Source organism: Lampetra fluviatilis, chromosome 1 (genome assembly GCF_964198595.1).
Source record: "Lampetra fluviatilis chromosome 1, kcLamFluv1.1, whole genome shotgun sequence".
NCBI classification, from domain to species: Eukaryota; Metazoa; Chordata; class Hyperoartia; order Petromyzontiformes; family Petromyzontidae; genus Lampetra; species Lampetra fluviatilis.
The window spans coordinates 33327166-33345685 of record NC_136275.1 but is presented as its reverse complement, the minus strand read 5'-3'; the positions used below and the strand labels follow the sequence as shown (position 1 = coordinate 33345685).

The window sequence follows — 18520 nt, the reverse complement described above, 5'->3', positions numbered from 1 at the left end:
CCCCATTCATTCCCCCACCCACCCCGTCGCACACATATACACGCATGCATGCACTCAGGCACCCCCACCCTCATCCACCCACCATTATGCATGGGCCCATTCTTAGAGCCCACAATATGCCCATGTAAGGCATAGGGCATGCACTCGGGAGGGGCTTGTGCTACTGAAAAAGCAAGCAAGGACATGCAGGAGAGAATGATGTGTGCAAGTGTGTGGGTGAGTGGGTGGGTGGGTGGATGCGAGTGTGTGGGTGTGGAGTGTGGGGAGTGGCTGTGCAACGTGCTAAGATTCCAGTGAAATGGGATTAATTTCTAGCCAAGCACAACATCAGCGGAACATGATATGAACGAACCTTCCCATGTCTCCCCGAAGCCAACTCAAATATAAATGCGTACCCAATGACATGTGTGAATATCAACACTGGGGAGACAAGAGCGCCTGGATTGCTGCCCGACACACCGGCCGTTGTAAAACATGTCAGCCTTAATAGGTGCTCACTAAAGGCGCTTGCCCCAACAGTCTGTTAAGGCAATATGCAAGGAAATGCAGGGGATCTTTGTTATCTTTAGAAACAGTTCTTCTTAAAAAAGAATGTGTAGGTATTGCTCTAGTTTAAGCTCTGACGGCAGTAGACATTGGTCCACTATTGATAGTCAAAGTTTATGGTGCAAATTTGCCAAATTACTGCTAAGTATTCATTTTAAATATACTGCACATAGCAATAATCGCCCTGACTGTGAAAACTTAGCAGGACCCTCCTGAAAGAGAGTCATGAGACAGTGAAGTTTTCCTGGGTAAACAAGCATAATAATTTGAATTGTAAATTGGGATTAAATGTAGAGAATTGGGTCTTTAATATCACCTTAAAAAAACAGCACATGTTGTTTAAATGCCCCAAAAAAAGGTCCAGGTGCTTTTAACATGACTGAGTAAAGCACTATTGAAAATTTTGATGGTCGCGAGTTCTAATCCCATTTGGGAATGACTGAGCCAATCATCCTTCCACAGTAGCTAAAGCGAGTACTTTTTCACTGCTGCCTCAGGGCCACCAAAAGGAATGAGTGCGGCCCCATCGCTCATTTAAGAATGGAAAGATGGTGAGATTCATAGCCTGTGAAATAACCTTAAATTCTTTTCATATTTTTAAAGAACCAATGCCGACTATGCACAGGGCCTCGGGCTCTCACACAAGGTGGCGCTAAAGAAGCAATGCGTAATTTAACTGAAATTGAAGGGAGATAAAAACTATTTTATCATTATTGACAGTTGATTTGTATTATTAAGCTGAAATGCACATGACCAGCCATCCATGATTAAACTATAGTGAGTTTGATGGCCTCAGCCAAGTCACCAATGAATACATGCCAAATATAAACCCACACAAAATTGTTTATTCGCTCAATTCAACAGGAGGCGCAGCTCCATAAGGCCAAATCACAATTATATTGGGAGTGTCAACAGTTCAATCCCGGCAACATTGACTCAGTAAATTGTGGAGAATTATCAAAAACGCCCCGAACAGAGGGCCCAGATCTAGTGTTATGAAGCTAACTATCACTGGTGATGTGTGCCACAAGAGAGAATAGAACCCAGATATGCTGGGATCGTAGAGGAGCACACCCTCACCCACTGTGACACAGCTCACTGGCAGACATGGTTACAAAGATAAAGATCCCCCGTATAGCCTTAACAGACTGTAGGGGCAAGTGCTGTTAGCAAGCACCTATGAAGGCCGGAACGGTACACGAGGGGTTGGGTGGCCAGCACCACGCCCGGTCGCCTTTGTCTCCCTAGCGGCAATGTTTACACACCGCACCAGGTAATCATTTGAGGCTGAGTCGACCTAGGGGAGGCCCAGGACCGGTTCAGATAATCGTCACTGGTGTTTGCCGTGAGCGGGAATCGAACCCGGGTCGCCAGGTTCGTAGTGCAGCGCGCTAACCGCTACACTACCGCACACACACACACATTAACTTATTCCGATATTATTTTACTTAAATATGGTTACGCACACACACACACATTCCGACGCACACACACATACATACATTCCGACGCACACACACAAGAATTCTGCCTATAATCTCCAGGATACCAAACTAGATTAAGTTTGTTTAACACGTAGGCTTTCACAACGAATATTATCCATAAGAGGTTTTTTGGGTTAGAAGCTTAACAGAAAAAACACCAATGCACAAACATCACTGGATAATTTAGAAGTGTGCATGCAATAACGCAACAGGTTCAACAAGTAATAATTGTACAACCTTTCTGATAGAAAGGGGCAAGGTGGATTGAAGAAGCTCCTCTTCCTCATGTATGTGTCATAGCTTGCTCTGCTATCACCACAGTTCCACTCGTCCTGTGGCTCTCTCGTGAATTGCAATGCAAAACACGGTCTTTAATGTCGACTTTAGATCACATGGCAATTCAGCAATTGCCACAGGAGTAAGCAAGTAGCAGCAGTACGAATAAAATCATCAATTTACGGAGAAAACCCTCACGGGCATCTCTAGCTTTGTTCAGGAGGGGTCCTGATTTGACATGTTTGGGCAATTTAATTAATGAGTGTTTGGCGTGTGGGAGGAAACCAGTGTCTGGAGAATATCCATGCATACAATGTGGGGTGCTGGGGGGGTAACGTTCAAAGCTTTCTGAACATAATAGTCCAGTGACAGGTGCGTTGATTGTTAAAGACAGCTGCCTTTAAAAAGGCAACATTTTTTACATTAAATCGTATTTTTTCATGCCTGCTCACATGGAGAGACAGACTACATATTTTTCTTTGCTTATTTTCTTCTTTCATATGGAGTTGATTTACTCAGCTTGCATCAACAACATTCCCTTGTGATAGGGGTTAAGGGCACGTGATTAATTAGAAAATGATTGACATGGTTTCATACTTACGTGCACAGGATTGACTGGTCTTCACGATCTGGAATACACAGACACGCACATACACTCCTGTGAGAATGTCGTCCGTCGCTTTCTTCCAACAAAATCAGCAAAAAAAATGCGCAATTATTGCCTTATGGCGGTACCCCGGGGTACCAAATAATACAAACTGGCCGAGGCAATTAAATATTTCATTTCTGGGACACTATTTTCTCCAGGGGTGTACTTCACTCCGCGACTGAGGTACCAATCAATCCGAAATCCGTGCTACTCTACGATGTCGAAACGCCGAACATCAGCATAAAAAATCCGCTATCAAAAAATTTAACTTTGAATAGTGCATCGTGTACAGCTCGTCGAGATGAGTCGATTGCCGCATCGCCGACCATCAACTGACGTTGAATTACTGCATCACGGACATTATGCGAGAGCCGGGGTACTATGGTACCCCGGGGGAGTACCGCCATAAGGTTTCATTCACGCAACTGCTCTAAAACTTCAAACAGCCCCATTTACAAGTAGACAATTTTCAACAGCCATTTATCGGTTTGTTTGTTTTACGTTGACAGTGGACATTGCATATGTTCATTGTGTGCGCGTGTATGTACATTCACATAAGCGTGCGTGCGAATGTTTATTTTAAAGTTTTAAACATTATTTATTGTCAGCTATGGCGCAAACTTTGTGGGTTCGTGAGAGTGAGCGAATTTGTCTGCGTCGAGATTCATGGCCCAAAACAAAATCTGCTACTGCGGTGTTCACATTAAGTCGAAGTGTTATACACGTGTGTACATGTTTACATTTACAGCTCTTTATACAAGGCAAGACAAAACAAAACATTGTAAAAATATACATTTTAAAAAATCAATATTCAAAGTTCTACATTGATTGGTTCCTTGTGCTCGTGATATTAAGGCTCCTGGTGGCATTGGTTCACGAGGTCACACCTTGACAGTGAGAGGTTTAGCTAAAACCGAAGCCTTGTTTAATCAACACATGTAACTTAGATACATTAAAGAAAGCCCAAAGTCAATTGTATTACAATAACCTTTTAAACATGTGCTATATCAGAGCATTGGAAATATTCAATTTATACAATCTAAAACTTGTGTAGCTTGCATATCAGAAAGTTTGTTAGTAGACATGTAACAGATCCATCCCCAAATGCCAGAATTTGGATGAATTATCACAATTCAGGGTCGCAATTTGTCTCCGGAAAATGTGTTTACAATCTAATTTGAATTGTTTCTTATTTTTTCCTGTCTCACTTGTAATGGAATATTACGAGAACAATGGACGGATTGTAAGGTGCGGCAGTGTTAGTTAGAACACTGGATTTTGGACCCAGCTACCGGTGCAATACCCCTGTGATAGCTAACATCATTGGCGGGTGACATCTGAACCAATCTTTTACAAACCTATGGTCAAGCCACCCAATGAATGACAGGGCATGGGGAGACCTTCTTTCAGTAGTGCATTGAACGTTGTTTATTAGCTCTGCAGGTCATTCGTGTAAGACAGCTTACGGCTGAATGTTTCTTACCAGTGTAAAAAAAAATATATGTAAATGATTATAAGTAGTTTATTGCTACGCATATTATTTTTCATGTTATTGCCTTTTTATGCCGGTTAGTGTTGTGGTTAGAGCACTTGGCTCGCAGTGGGAAGATCATGTATTTAAATAACTCAGGAGTAGCTCTGTCCATCATCTCACTGGGATCAATATACTGATCACCACTATGTGAACAATTAATACGAAGAATATTTAAGATTCTCTGTAAACCCATAAAATTCGTGAACATGGCCAACTGGCCCAAATGGACATCTTCCTTTATTCTCAGTGACAGCATATTCATTTTTATTAAGCTGTCTTCAGCTTATCAATGACTGCCATTAGTCTAAAACTGTGTTTTACAAGACCAAGGCTACAATCCTCAAATGTAGTCACACAGACTTTTGTAATGTATTTTTTACAAAGCCCGAGAAAATTTACAAACAATCAAATGACTTTAACTTTGCAGTGTCGTTATCTCTCGCTATATTTTTTTCTGTTTGCATGCATGCTTGCATGTGCACACATCAATAGTGAGAGCATTGGGTGTCATGTGAGCCCCAGGCACACATTTAAGTGAGACCAGGAGCCGAAACATGAAAGCAGCTGGTTTATCGTGAACGTCTGCAGTTCAGTCAACCCCACCCCTCCCTGCCAAGACAGCATATAACTCTTCTGTAATAAAACCTAGGGGGAAGACCTAAACGCCACACTGTGGCATATTGCAAAAGCACACTGTGCAAGCCTGTGTGGAGTTTGTGCATCAGCTATGAGATCTGCCAGAATGAAGGATGCGACGGTAAGGGGTGGTGGTATCAACAAGCATTAGCTGTGATGACCTCTTAACCTTGCCTTCGACAGACACTGGTGTTGTGCATCATGGGTAGGGATCGAACTAGGGTCTTCATGATTGTGGTGCAGTGTACGGACCGGAGCTACAACACCACCAAGCAGTTGTCCACTACAAAAACAACCTACACGCAGGAACAAGCACAAACGCGTTCACACAGAGCCCCTAATTCCTAAAAGATGTCCAAGGACAATAGCTGGCAAAAGCTTGTGCTGACGCAGTCTTTGTTTTGTTTACACAAGACTACATTACACAAACACTCCACAGCAAAGGGACATTCAGCTTGGCTAAAGCATCCTTGAAGCGAAAACAACACTGCAAGTTTCTTAACACAGAGTATTTGACCAAAATGCTTAAGGGTATGACTAACGCTTCACAGATGTATTTTTTACTTTTTATATATAAATGGCAATCTAAAGTGGACTTATTATTTGCAGGTCCAGAAGCTGATTAATGGTTAATGAACTTGTATGAGTCCGGCTATTATCCGCAATGATGAGGGGGGGGGGGCGCTATTGGCAGATCCTATTGCCCAAGTTTATCTGTCAAAATTACTCCAGTTATCCACGCGACAATCTTGAAATTTAAGCCGATAATATTATTCATTGCTACCACTTCGAGATGACTTCTCTAGTGAGAATTGTTTAATTTTATGTTTTATTTTTATTATTTTATTACTTCCCTTCTACGTGACTTTACCGAAAAAACCAAGAAGATGACTTCTCTAGTCCATGGAAAGCTACGGATGACGCTATGAATTCTGCACTTCCAGGAGAATCCCTATCCACAGATAGTATCAAGAATTTGCTGCCACTTTTGGGTTACTACTCTGCAAGCGTTTCCACGCGTCCTTTTTGAGGTAGCTGTCCTGGAAACTGTGTAAATCCTCCTGGTTTGTGAGTTGCTTAATAATACGTAACTACATTTTTGCAATCTTTTGGCATTGTGAGATGTTGTTCCCATAATATTTCTAAAATTTTTGTAACTTTAGAGGTGCCAACTCTATCCTCCCTAGCAAATCGTGGATGTATTCAGGGGTGCAGATAATTGGAAGCTCAATATAATAAGTGGCACAAATAAGAGAAGTTTCACTGACGCTAGTCGCGGAGTACAGTACAGTATATTTAAATCTTCCCATGGTATCCTTCATGCTGACACCCACGACTGTTGACCCTGCAGGTGCTGGTTAATATAGGAGCCTTAAACCAAGACGTCTCTCATTTTCCCAGGCACCCTTCACAAGCTCCTGCCACACCCTCTGCCCCAGGCGTGGTGTACAAGTTGACATGGTCTCCATGGCGACCACTGTATTATTGTACAGCGTGTCCATTTCGTAACACAAATCGAAAACCTGCATATCAGTTAATACAACATTGCAGTTTGTGCAGGGCATTGCCATCTGTTAAGCGCTGCAATGGGCACCATGCCATTCGGTGTGGCAAAATGTTGTGTAGTCCTGAATAATGCACTAGTTGACTTTTTGTTTAGCCAGGTTAGAACTCAAGAGAGCAGTCTAAGTCTCATTTGCAAGAGTGACCTGGGGAATTAGTCCGCCAGTAGGGGGACATGATTGCGAAGTATAGTCCCTATTGAATAATCGTGGAACCCCAACACCAGCTGACTCTTACGACATTGGGGAATCTTTAGTCGACCGTGAAGCAGACGACACGCGCATGATGGTTTTCACACCAGCAGTACTAATCACGGCGAGGTTTGCTCGATTCGAGCCGTGACCCTCTGCAAAAAAGAGTACTGGTCCTACCGCTAGGCCATGTTAGCAGCGCCCACTACATATTTCACTTGACGTTGCAGAAATGTAGATTGATAGTGAGGTTACAAGGGAAAACAAACGAGGATATATCGAGAACCGTAGAAATTACAGAACATGCATAGCACTGCTGTCAATGGGACTGCTGCATGAGGACCTACCTATGTGATGCGAGTCGTAGGGATTATTTGACTAAACCACAATCCCCTGGTCAGTGTAGGTTGAAGGTGGTGGTGAGGTGCGGGTTCCAGACTGGTTCAGATCGCAGACCACTGAAGTTATTTGTAGCTGGGAATTTAACTCTGTTGGCAATGTTCATGGCGTAGTACCAACCATTCCACTGCAACATTCTAAATTAACATGTTAATTAGATCTGCTTTGACACTACTGGATGTAAACTCTAGTTGATCAATAATGTGCTTAATTAAATTTCTTGAGCTGGTAATATGGTAGTTTATTGGGATAGTGGTGTCTCTGGTGACAATGACCTGCTACAATGACATATCCATGACAGAAACGTTGTGCATTTGTTTATAAAACCCTTGTCTCATCCAAAACAAAAGCCTCGTACCATCCTATACAAAAATGTATTTGATATCCAGTATAAAACCACCTCTGATGATAAAACCTTCGACTCACCCAAAGCGGAAAGCTCAAATTATTCCAGACCAAACTCTTGGCTCACCTAAAACAGAATATTAATCTTGTTCGGCGGCCTTTGGCTTTTCGTGTTGAATAATTTTGCGGAGTATTATGCAATATATTGGAGTAAAATACTAACTCTGGAGTAGTCGTTAGAACACTGCGCTATTAACCTGACAGCCGGAGGTTGAATCCCGGCCATGGCTAAGATCAGCGGCAAGGGATATCTGAATCATTCCTGGGTTCCCCTTGGACAAACCACACTTGCCAAAATGATGAAGTATAATGAAACAACCTCAATGACCGAAACGGCGTGAGGATGCTTTTAACTAGCAGTTGACTGAAAAAGGGCTTAAAATAATGTTTATTATGTCAAATAACCATAAAATAATTGCCAACTAATTTCTTAACTACTAGCCCCAAGAGCTTCAGTAAATGCAGTGCATGTAATTGAACACACAAGTAGATGAAAAAAACGTATGAACATGTCCATAGACCAATAAACACACTAATGTTAACGTAAACTCCTATGTATTTTATTTTAAGAGATTACAGTTTATGTAAATCAATAAATAATCACAACAAATGTGTTAAAGGTGAATATATGAATTCAAATTTATTTACCGAATTCAATTATTATACTGTGCTGTATTCATAATGCATGCACCTACTGCCTTCAGGCAGTTTAGCCAAGAGAACAGTCATTGCTCCGAATAAGTGATAATGACCTTGGCAGGAAACACGGCTATTAAAATTCATTAGTTAAACATTTGTCACAATTTAGTAAACAAAAAATACTTTCAAAATTTGCCAAATTCTCATGAGGTAACAAGAGGGATACAATGGCCTACCCTCAATTAACTAAAACTCACATTATTAATTGTGAACTTAATTAAAGGAGACACTTTCTATAATAAAATATGGAAATGTCATTTTTTTAACTGTACATGCTTGATTTGAATAAATAATTTTGTAATAACTTTTGCAGGAGACTTACATTTTTTCTTTACTTCACACATTGATACATTACTTTACACACGTTACACAGAATATACGTTAACACATTTTGTGCTCGTTCATTTAACGACACATTAAACCATTGCAGTCTGCGCTCCTTCGACGGAGGAATAGTAAAAACTATACAAAATCTCTCCTGAAGCCCTCTCGTGACGAGCAGACCTCAACATTGCCACTTAGCTCTTTAACATATTGCTTATAGGTATGAATGGAATAGAATGAGACTGCCAAGTATGCAAATTTGGGACATTACTGACTACTCTTGAGAATTATACATATTTTAGGATGCCTTAGTTGGGCTCTAAGCCTGGCGTACACGTATCACGCTGCGGTGGACTGAAAACGTTTGGGGGAAGCCAAATGCAATCTGGATAAGTGTGCGGGACTTTGCACGGAGCTGCAGGAGTGGCACTGCAGAGAAAGCAAAGGTAATGGTTTACATTTTTTTATTTTGTTTACCGATGTTTTGTTGAATTTTGCATTTTTACGTTTTGGACAGAATAGCCGCGCTCAAGTGTTTTATTTAGGATGCATTTTTAAAAGTGTATTAGTCTTGGATATTAAGTATAAAATATTGAAAAATACTTTAAGAGAGCCACGCATATCGGTGCCATTTGTGTCAGAAGAACTCGTAACACATTAATCTGTGAATTTATAGTAGATACATTTATCTGGTAGCCATATGCAGTGCTTCCCCTGTAATCAGTCAATTTGTTGTGGATTAAGGGAATTGAGCGGCTCCTTCCTCCATCATATCCGCAGTGTGCCACGGATTACAGGATCTGTGGTGTGGTCCCCTCCATATCAATGCGGAGTTTTGTTTTAAATAAGAATTTACAACACTGTTCAATACTAGCATTTCATACTAATGTAATGCGGGCGTAAACGACCTCCCGGAAGTGACGTCATGGGGGGAGGAGTTACGTCACGTGGGGGAGAGGGTAAGGGTCTATAAGGGGGGTAACCGGAAGCAGTCGGGAGTGATCGGGGATTGGGAAAAGTGAGAGGCCACGCAGGGCGAAGGGTGAGAGAGAGTGGCGAGGTCGCCACACACCCGAGCCACGAGGATCGGCACCGTCGGCCAATGGTGACCGACCCCGGGGCAGGAGGAGCAGCGAGGAGGCTGCAGAGAGCAGCGGGTCTGCAAGGGAGGAGTCGGCAGCAGGGGTCTGCACGACGTGACAGTGGCGGGGCTGCTAGGAGGAAGTTTGGGCTACGTGAGCGACAGCAGCCTGGGGCTGCAGAGTGGAGAGTTTATAGGGGAGTACCGTGAGGAAAAGAGATCGAACCCAAATAAAGGACACAGGACAGAGAGAAGCGTCCGAGTCTTTTATTACACTTGTGTCAAAGTGGAACGGTATGGCTAAACAACTGAGAAAAAAGAATATTCCGTCTCCGGCATCGGCTTCATCTTCCGACGACGATGACCTTCCTCCTGCGGTGGACCCGACTCCGGCAGAGGAGGAGATCCGTGCTGGGACGAGTGCGGGTCCAGGGGTCCAAGATGTCGCCGCGTCGGCGGACCAGTCTGCACCAAAGGACGCGGATTTGAGATGGAGTCAGATGGCGGAGCAACTTGAAACTCTCAAGAACGTGCTTGCACAGTTGTGTGCGCTCGTTATGCCGAGGACGGCGTCGGAAGGCGATGTTGGTGGTCCGCAGGAGCCCAGGTTGTCTTCAATGTCGCCGCCATCAGCCACGCAGCATGAAGACGCCATCTTGGGCGTGGCGCACGACGAAAGGCGGGAAGCCGCCATTTTGGGCTCTCCGCGACGGAAGGCCGCCATCTTGTCGACGCCACGCTGTGACGCCATGTTGAACATGCCACCGGAAGAGTCAGCGGCTGCAGGGAACGCGCCAAGGCGTCGCAGTCGTCACCTAACGACTGTCAAGGAATTCTCCATCGGGGGCGATTGGAGTGCGTTCGCCTGCTGATTTTTGGCAGTGGTGTGCTCGGCGAGGTGGACTGACGCCGAGGCATTAGAAGTTCTTCCGACTCTCCTTGATGATGAGTCCGTTAGATTCTTTCGCTCTATAAAAGCCACGAAGAAGAAAACATTGCGTGGTGTGTTCGACAAAATGGCAGACGCTTACGAGCCGCCGGATGATGCTCATCGCCGGTTTGTGCAACGACAACGCGCACCCGAGGAGTCTCCGGTGGCGTATAGGGGCGCGGTACTGGAGCTGGCAATGGCCGCATACCCGGAGATGGAGCCTGACCTGTTGGAACCTCTCATCCTGGGGAAGATGTTGGAGTTGTCCCGGGATCTCGGCATTCCCATGCCGGTGTGAGGTCACGAGAAGCTCACATCCCGGGCTGCGGCTAAATGTCTGGACGCCCAGTTCAACCTGCGCCGGTGGAAGCAGGTTACGGCGTGGACGGGTGGGCCCATCGTCGAAGGGGGAGCCGTGGGTTGGGACCCCAAGAAAGCTGTTTATGTGCCGGACGACAGGAGCCCGCAGGAGCTGTCGGCTGCCGCTGCTCCGTGGCCGGAGCCGCGGGCTGCGCCGCCGACACGGCCGCGTCGGGACGGGGCGCCCGCAGCAAGGCGCAACAACATCGACTGCTTCCGCTGCGGGCGTAAGGGCCATTATGCCAGGGACTGCTGGGCCCGCGTCCCGGGTCCGCCCCAGCAGGAGGCCTCGACAGCGGCCGCTCCAAGGAAGGATTCGCCAGCACAGGCAAGTCGGTAAGCACCAGACACCCGCCAAGGCTTGACACCTCACTCATCACCGTTGTCATGCGATCCGGGTGTTTTTAATAACGGGAGACCATTGACTGTGCCTTGTCGTTCGGTAACGCAGTGGCGTAAGTTGGCTCGGCGGGTCATCGCGGCCGCTACCGGTTCGTCCACCGTACCTGGGTCGATACAAGGGGTGGACGTACGGATTTTGGTAGATTCCGGAGCGTCCGCGACCATTATTTCGGATGTAATATTCCATCTCTTGAACATCCCACCAGAGGCCGTGAGTCCGGCTTACGCTTCCTGCGTCGCCGCGAACGGGGGTAGGATGGGCATTGTGGGCCAGGTGTACGCTACAATTGCTATCGGGGGAGTGTCGGCCTCGGGAATTGTGTTAATTTCGAGGTCTCTTGCGGTTCCTTGTTTATTAGGGACCGATTTTCTGGCCAAAATGCCCATTCTAATTAGAATTAATGAGAACTGCATTCAATTACCGGAAGGCCGTAAAATTGCCTTTTTGCCGTCGCTCTGGGGGCGACCTGCTCCTGTCAGCCAGGTGCAGGCGTTGTCCGAAGTGTCTGTTGATATTCCACCTGGCTCACAGATTCTCATTCCTTTGCGTTATCGGAAGCCTGTACCTGCTCGTCAAGGAGCGATTGGGGTTTTGTTGTCACCGTCCGCCACCATCACGGGTGGATCGGCGCTGGTTGGGGCACAAACTATTGTTAGGCCAGACCAGCAGCCGTTTTTGCAGGTGCCTAACGCGAGTGCCGAAAGCGTGTGTGTACCGGCGGGTACCGTTGTGGCACATGCCACTACTGCGTTTACAGCTCATGATGATCTGTCCGGCCGGGGGGTTGTTGGGGGTGTTTCGGGGGCCCGGAGCTGTGGATGACCGCTGGATTGCTGAATTGTGTGGGGAGAATTCAGCTCTTTCCGGGGAACAGCGTTGTGCGATTCGTAAATTGTTATCGAGCTATTCTGATGTGTTTAGTTCCGATGATTTGGACTTAGGACGCACCTCGTTGCTTTACCATCATATTGACACAGGGGACGCTGCCCCTATTCGGTTGAACTCGCATCGGATGAGTCCGGCTGAGCGAGAGCATGTTCGAGGGGCAGTGGATGACATGTTGGCTGCGGACATAATATCTCCGTCTAACAGCCCATGGGGCGCACCTGTTGTTTTGGTCAAGAAAAAAGATGGCAAATTGCGATTTTGTGTAGACTTTCGTAAATTAAATAAGGTGTCGGTGGCAGATGCGTATCCCCTGCCGCGTATGGACGACTCTCTCGATGCCTTGTCGGGGGCGAAGTTCTTTTCAACGCTAGATCTCTCTTCGGGCTTCTGGCAGCTTCCCCTCGACGAGTCCTCACGAGAAAAGACTGCTTTCCGTACGCCGCAGGGGTTATTTCAATTTAACTGTCTTCCGATGGGGCTGAATGCGGCCCCTGCCACTTTTCAGAGGTTGATGGAGTTGGTATTAACGGGGTTGCAGTGGGAGACATGTCTTATATATTTGGACGATATTATCGTTTTCAGCCGCACATTTGACGAGCATTTATCGCGGTTGGAGGCCGTGTTTACCAGGATGCGTTCTGCTAATTTGAAATTTAAGCCCAAGAAATGTCACCTGCTGCAACACTCCGTGCGTTATTTGGGGCACATCGTCAGTGCGGACGGGGTGGCCACGGATCCGGACAAAACTGCGTGCGTCCGTGACTGGCCAACCCCTGCCACGGTGGGGGATGTGCGTCGGTTTTTGGGGTTCGCCTCATATTATCGGAGGTTTGTTCCAAATTTTGCTACGATCGCGAGGCCTTTGCATCTCCTGACGGGTAAAGGACACAAGTTTGCTTGGGGACCCCCAGAGGAGGCGGCGTTTCGAGGCCTACGCGATCTATTGGCTACGGCACCGACGTTGGATTATCCGGATTTTGCGCATCCCTTCATTCTGGATACGGACGCGAGTGACACGGGTATTGGGGCGGTGTTATCTCAGTCCAAAGATGGTGTGGAACGCGTGGTCGCGTATAGTAGCCGGGTTTTGTCTCCCGCTGAAAGCCGCTACTGTGTCACTCGCAGGGAACTTTTGGCTATTGTTTTTTTTCTCCGCCAATTTCGACCGTATCTGTACGGTCGTTCGTTTATTGTTCGCACGGATCATGCGGCCTTGCAGTATGCTCTTAAAATGGACCAACCATCCGGCCAGCTGGCGCGATGGTTGGACACGCTGCAAGAATTTTCCTTCCAAATTCACCATCGGAAGGGAGTGCGTCACGCTAATGCGGACGCACTTTCCAGGCTGCCGCAGCGATCCCCTTGCGCATGTGCGTCGGGGACGCATAGGTGTGGCCCGATTCAGCACACCCCTCCGCCTGTCGCGCTGGCAGTCGAAGTGCCGGAAGCTCCACTTGAGCCGGGGCCGGCTGATGCGGGGTCGGCTGATGGGGGACCGGCTGATGGCATTCTACATCTCCCGAGGTCTGTGTGGATTCAGGAACAGATGTTGGATGATTCCTTGGTAACGTTACGTAAGCGGCCTGTCAAGGGGAGTGGGCGACTCTGTGCGGGCGGCGTGCCGGAAACCGCTCTCCGCGATGGCTTGCTGATGTGGAGGGAAGGGATGCAGAAACGCTGGCGTCTGGTTGTACCGGCATCATTGCGGTACGAATTGATTATGACTCTGCATTGTGACACGCTTTTACATCTGGGGGTGCAGAAGACGCTATTGACGCTGCAGCGAGACTACTATTGGCACGGCATGACGACGGATGTCGTCGGGCACGTTCGCGCGTGTCCCGATTGTGCCCGCCGTAAGCCGCCTAAACATCCATATGTGCCGCCGATACAATCCATCCAGGTGTCTCGAGTTAATGAGTTGGTGGCGTTAGATATTTTGGGACCCTTTCCGCCATCCGCTAGGGGAAATAAATATTTGCTCGTAGGGGTGGAGTACCTCTCCCGCTGGCCGGTGGCCTGGCCTTTGCCTGACCAGTCAGCGGCGTCTATCACGGACGCCTTTCTTTTTGGGTATGTCATGGACAAAGGGGCGCCGGAGAGGCTCCTTACAGACCAAGGCCGGAATTTTTCCTCCAAATTGTTGGGGGAGGTGTGTGCGGCGCTGGGTACAAAAAAAATACAGACATCTCCCTACCACCCACAAACGGATGGTATGGTGGAACGGCTTAATCGGACCCCGTCCGCCATGTTGTGCCATACGGTTAGTGAAAAACAATCGGATTGGGATATGCATATCCCTGGGGTGCTTTCAGCGTACCGGATGACGCCGCATGCGGCTACAGGATATTCGCCGTTTTTTCTAATGTACGGTCGTGAAAACGTACCGCCGATTGATGAACAGTTGGGAACCGAGGCGAGGGGACCTGTCAAGCCTCTTCCTGATTACATTCAGGACACCGTTCGCCGAGTCACTGAGGCGCGGGTGGAGGCTCGCATGGCTACGGCCAAAGCCCAGGCTCGGAACGAGCGGTGTGCGCGACGTTCAAAAGGGGAATGCCCTTGGAAAACGGGGGACCTGGCCTGGCTCCATTGTCCACAGGTGCGGCCAGGTACCTCTCCTAAATTGCATAAGCCATGGCAAGCGCCGGTTCGCCTCATCGAGGTTCCCAACCCACAGTCGGCGCGTGTTCGGTTTGGTTCTCGGCGCTGGTTCGTCCATACATCTCGGTTGAAACCATACGTGGCCCCTCGACCGGATGCGTCATCTCCTGAGGTTGCCTTGCCGGGGTCTGTTGCTGCCGACTCGCCCTTGCCTGTGCCTGCTGACTTTGCAAGAGCGCCTGTTGTGCCTTTCACAGACGAGCCGGCCGTGACGCGGCAGGGGAAAGCAGACCCAGCTCGGGGTGCGCCTACCACGGCTGCGGAACCTTTGAGGCCCGCAGCCCTTCCTACCCCGCCGCGGACACGATCGCGGGACGCCTCTGATGCTGCGCCTTCGAAAATAGGGGACCGGGACGTTGCCAGGCTTCCAATAGCGACAGACAAATTTCAGCCTGTGTTCAGCCGAGGTCGGCTGGATTTTCTCTACGGGGGAGGGTGGTGTAATGCGGGCGTAAACGACCTCCCGGAAGTGACGTCATGGGGGGAGGAGTTACGTCACGTGGGGGAGAGGGTAAGGGTCTATAAGGGGGGTAACCGGAAGCGGTCGGGAGTGATCGGGGACTGGGAAAAGTGAGAGGCCACGCAGGGCGAAGGGTGAGAGAGAGTGGCGAGGTCGCCACACACCCGAGCCACGAGGATCGGCACCGTCGGCCAACGGTGACCGACCCCGGGGCAGGAGGAGCAGCGAGGAGGCTGCAGAGAGCAGCGGGTCTGCAAGGGAGGAGTCGGCAGCAGGGGTCTGCACGACGTGACAGCGGCGGGGCTGCTAGGAGGAAGTTTGGGCTACGTGAGCGACAGCAGCCTGGGGCTGCAGAGTGGGGGCTACGTGAGCGACAGCAGCCTGGGGCTGCAGAGTGGAGAGTTTATAGGGGAGTACCGTGAGGAAAAGAGATCGAACCCAAATAAAGGACACAGGACAGAGAGAAGCGTCCGAGTCTTTTATTACACTAATGATATGCTGATGTTCGCTTTAGGCGAATGTAGCAATAAAAACAGTACAGTACAAACAAGAAACAATAAACGAACAAACACTTTCATCACTTCTAGTTTGCCTGAGGTTCATTAAAGTTTACAGTTATCAAATAAGTGACAAGAGTTAACAGCGTTTAGGTCTTAAATCGTTGTATGAGAAATAGCAGAAACTGATTTTTTCTTATCAGCATTGGTTCCCAGGGGCTTGCAGGGCATTGGAGGGCACCAACGGACCTGACGTGAGATCTATGAAGTACAGCTCTGTGTATTGACACATGAAGGCCTCATTGAGATAAAGTAGAATGACCAGCAAAGGTTGACCTTAGATCCCTGTGACAACATACAATGTTTGTGGGCGATTACGGTATATACAGTACAGTTAGCAGACTCTAAAGTTTACCACAAAGCCCTTTGTCAGCGGTCATCACAAGTTAGCTACATTTCGCAAATGTTTATGCACAACGCATTGAAAGGAAATGACTTATTGCAATGTCAAATCAAGGCAAAAATTACAAACTCATTCAGCAGAATTATATTTTTCATTATATTCTGCATTTCAATTGTGGCTGCCATTCTACCATTGTGAAATGGCTGTTATTAACTTTATATGGAAATTAAAGACTACAAGAATGCTTGGGATAGCTTAAAGGGCCCTTGAGAAATCTATAATATGGTTAAAAAGCATACAAATACAATTATATTCAGCGGTTAATAAAAAGGTGTGGGCTTCAAAATGACACACGTGGAACCTTTTAAAACTATCCTAATCTCGAAACAGTTCACTGCCCTGCCCAGGTCATATTGCATATAAGCCAGTTTACAAGTGGCGCCTATCTGTATTTTCAATGTTGTTTGCACCTTGTTTATGGGTTTACAACAGGGTTATTATATAGGACAGGACACTGGGCACCAAATGGCAGCTTTTAGAATGCTTCCCAACAAAAGGTCTCACAAATCTTTGGAGCCACTGCCTACACCAACCTACATTTAAAACATAATTTTGTGAAACCGTGTTGGCATCGGTGCATAAGCAGAAATAAACAAACATAATTGTCAGAAACACTCTCCTAAAAGAGTGTATTTAGTGTAAAAGGTGATGTTTCCAGAAAAGACTCTTCAGAGCAGATATATCATCTTTGTGTTGTGTTATTTTAACTTGCGTTTGCTCTCTGTGCAATCAATTGGGCATTAACCATTAGTGGTGTGAACATGTGTGAGCGTGCGTGAGCTTACAGGCCTGTAGGTCTGCAGTTGTGCGGAATGTAGCAGTATGACATTTCGCCATAATTGCGTTAAGTGACAGACAAGTCACTTTCAGTCAAATGCCACGAGCTATGCCGATGGCCTGACAAAAACCTAACCCCATAATGGAGGTTTTTTGGGTTAGATTGCGTAAATATATAAATGTGTCATTAAACCCGCCACCACCCGACACAGCCAACTAGTAAGGGTTGTCACGTAAACAGAACGTGCCAATTCGTCACTAGTACAGCACACCGGTGTGTTGGAGAGCCAAGCCACAACATTTAAAATCCGAGTACAACGTTTCGCCAGTAATTACAACTAGCTTCATCAGGCGACAGCCAGATTTGTGGAGAAGTCTCACCGCTTCGTTCCTTATAGAGAGGCGTAGATGTGGTGACCACACTTCTGCGCTCTTGTGAAAAAGTGGGGGGGGGGGTTACTGAGTCTACGTACATTATGCGAGCCCTTTGATCTTGTCCTTCCTGTCTATTGTTTGTATTAAAATAGCTGTACCAACGGTAATCCCTATTGAAGCATATGCTGCTGCTCATCATTAGGCATGCATTTAAATAATGATTTGCTTCTACGCATCACTAAGGCGGTAGCTATCCGAACGGTAAAAAATGTTGATTTATTTCAATTTCGATAGATTCTCTAATTTGTTCTGGCCAGTATTAACTAGTTTTGCACAACACTTCAACATTATCAAAATAAATTGAGTGTCCTTGTTGGCACGCGTGTTCTGCTACTGCTGACAGTTGTATTTGGGAGAATTTAATATTTCTGAATCCTACGTTTTAAAAATAACCTACTTGCTGGCCCATACAAAAAACCCTACAATTGTAGGAAAAGCAATTTAACCTGGAGTATTATACTCTAATATCTTTATAAAAAATGGTACTTTACAACTATTAAAAACAATTGTGTGCATCGGCAATGACAATCACCGAAAATATTTATAATAAAGGAAATACACAAATAAATATTGTTACATTTTAAACATTGCTTATATTTACACTGTAATTAATGTAGTGGGCTTGCATTGTATTATGGGTATTTTCTTCAAGATCCAATGTGAGTGTGTGTTATTCAACTCTCATTTGTTTTTGTCTTGAACACTATTTTTGGTTAAAGAGTATGTTTAGCCTTTGTAACAAATTTATGATATCTGAAAAATACTTGTAAACTCTACTCGTATTACAGTGGTTGGCTACATACGGTGTGAACAAAGTTTAACATACATACAGTGTTAAGAATTCTGAGACCATCG

At 46.6% G+C, this 18520-nt stretch overlaps 1 protein-coding gene across 3 annotated transcripts in view; it reads right to left on the bottom strand.

Moving 5' to 3' along the window:
* LOC144934853 (myosin-10-like) overlaps positions 1–18520 on the bottom strand; it is a 110767-nt gene that overhangs the window by 50799 nt on the left and 41448 nt on the right. For all 3 annotated transcript variants that reach the window (XM_078861080.1, XM_078861089.1, XM_078861099.1), the window contains exon 5: positions 2908–2935. In XM_078861080.1, coding sequence (XP_078717206.1) covers positions 2908–2935 — 28 coding nt within the window. The remainder of the gene's footprint in view (positions 1–2907; positions 2936–18520) is intronic.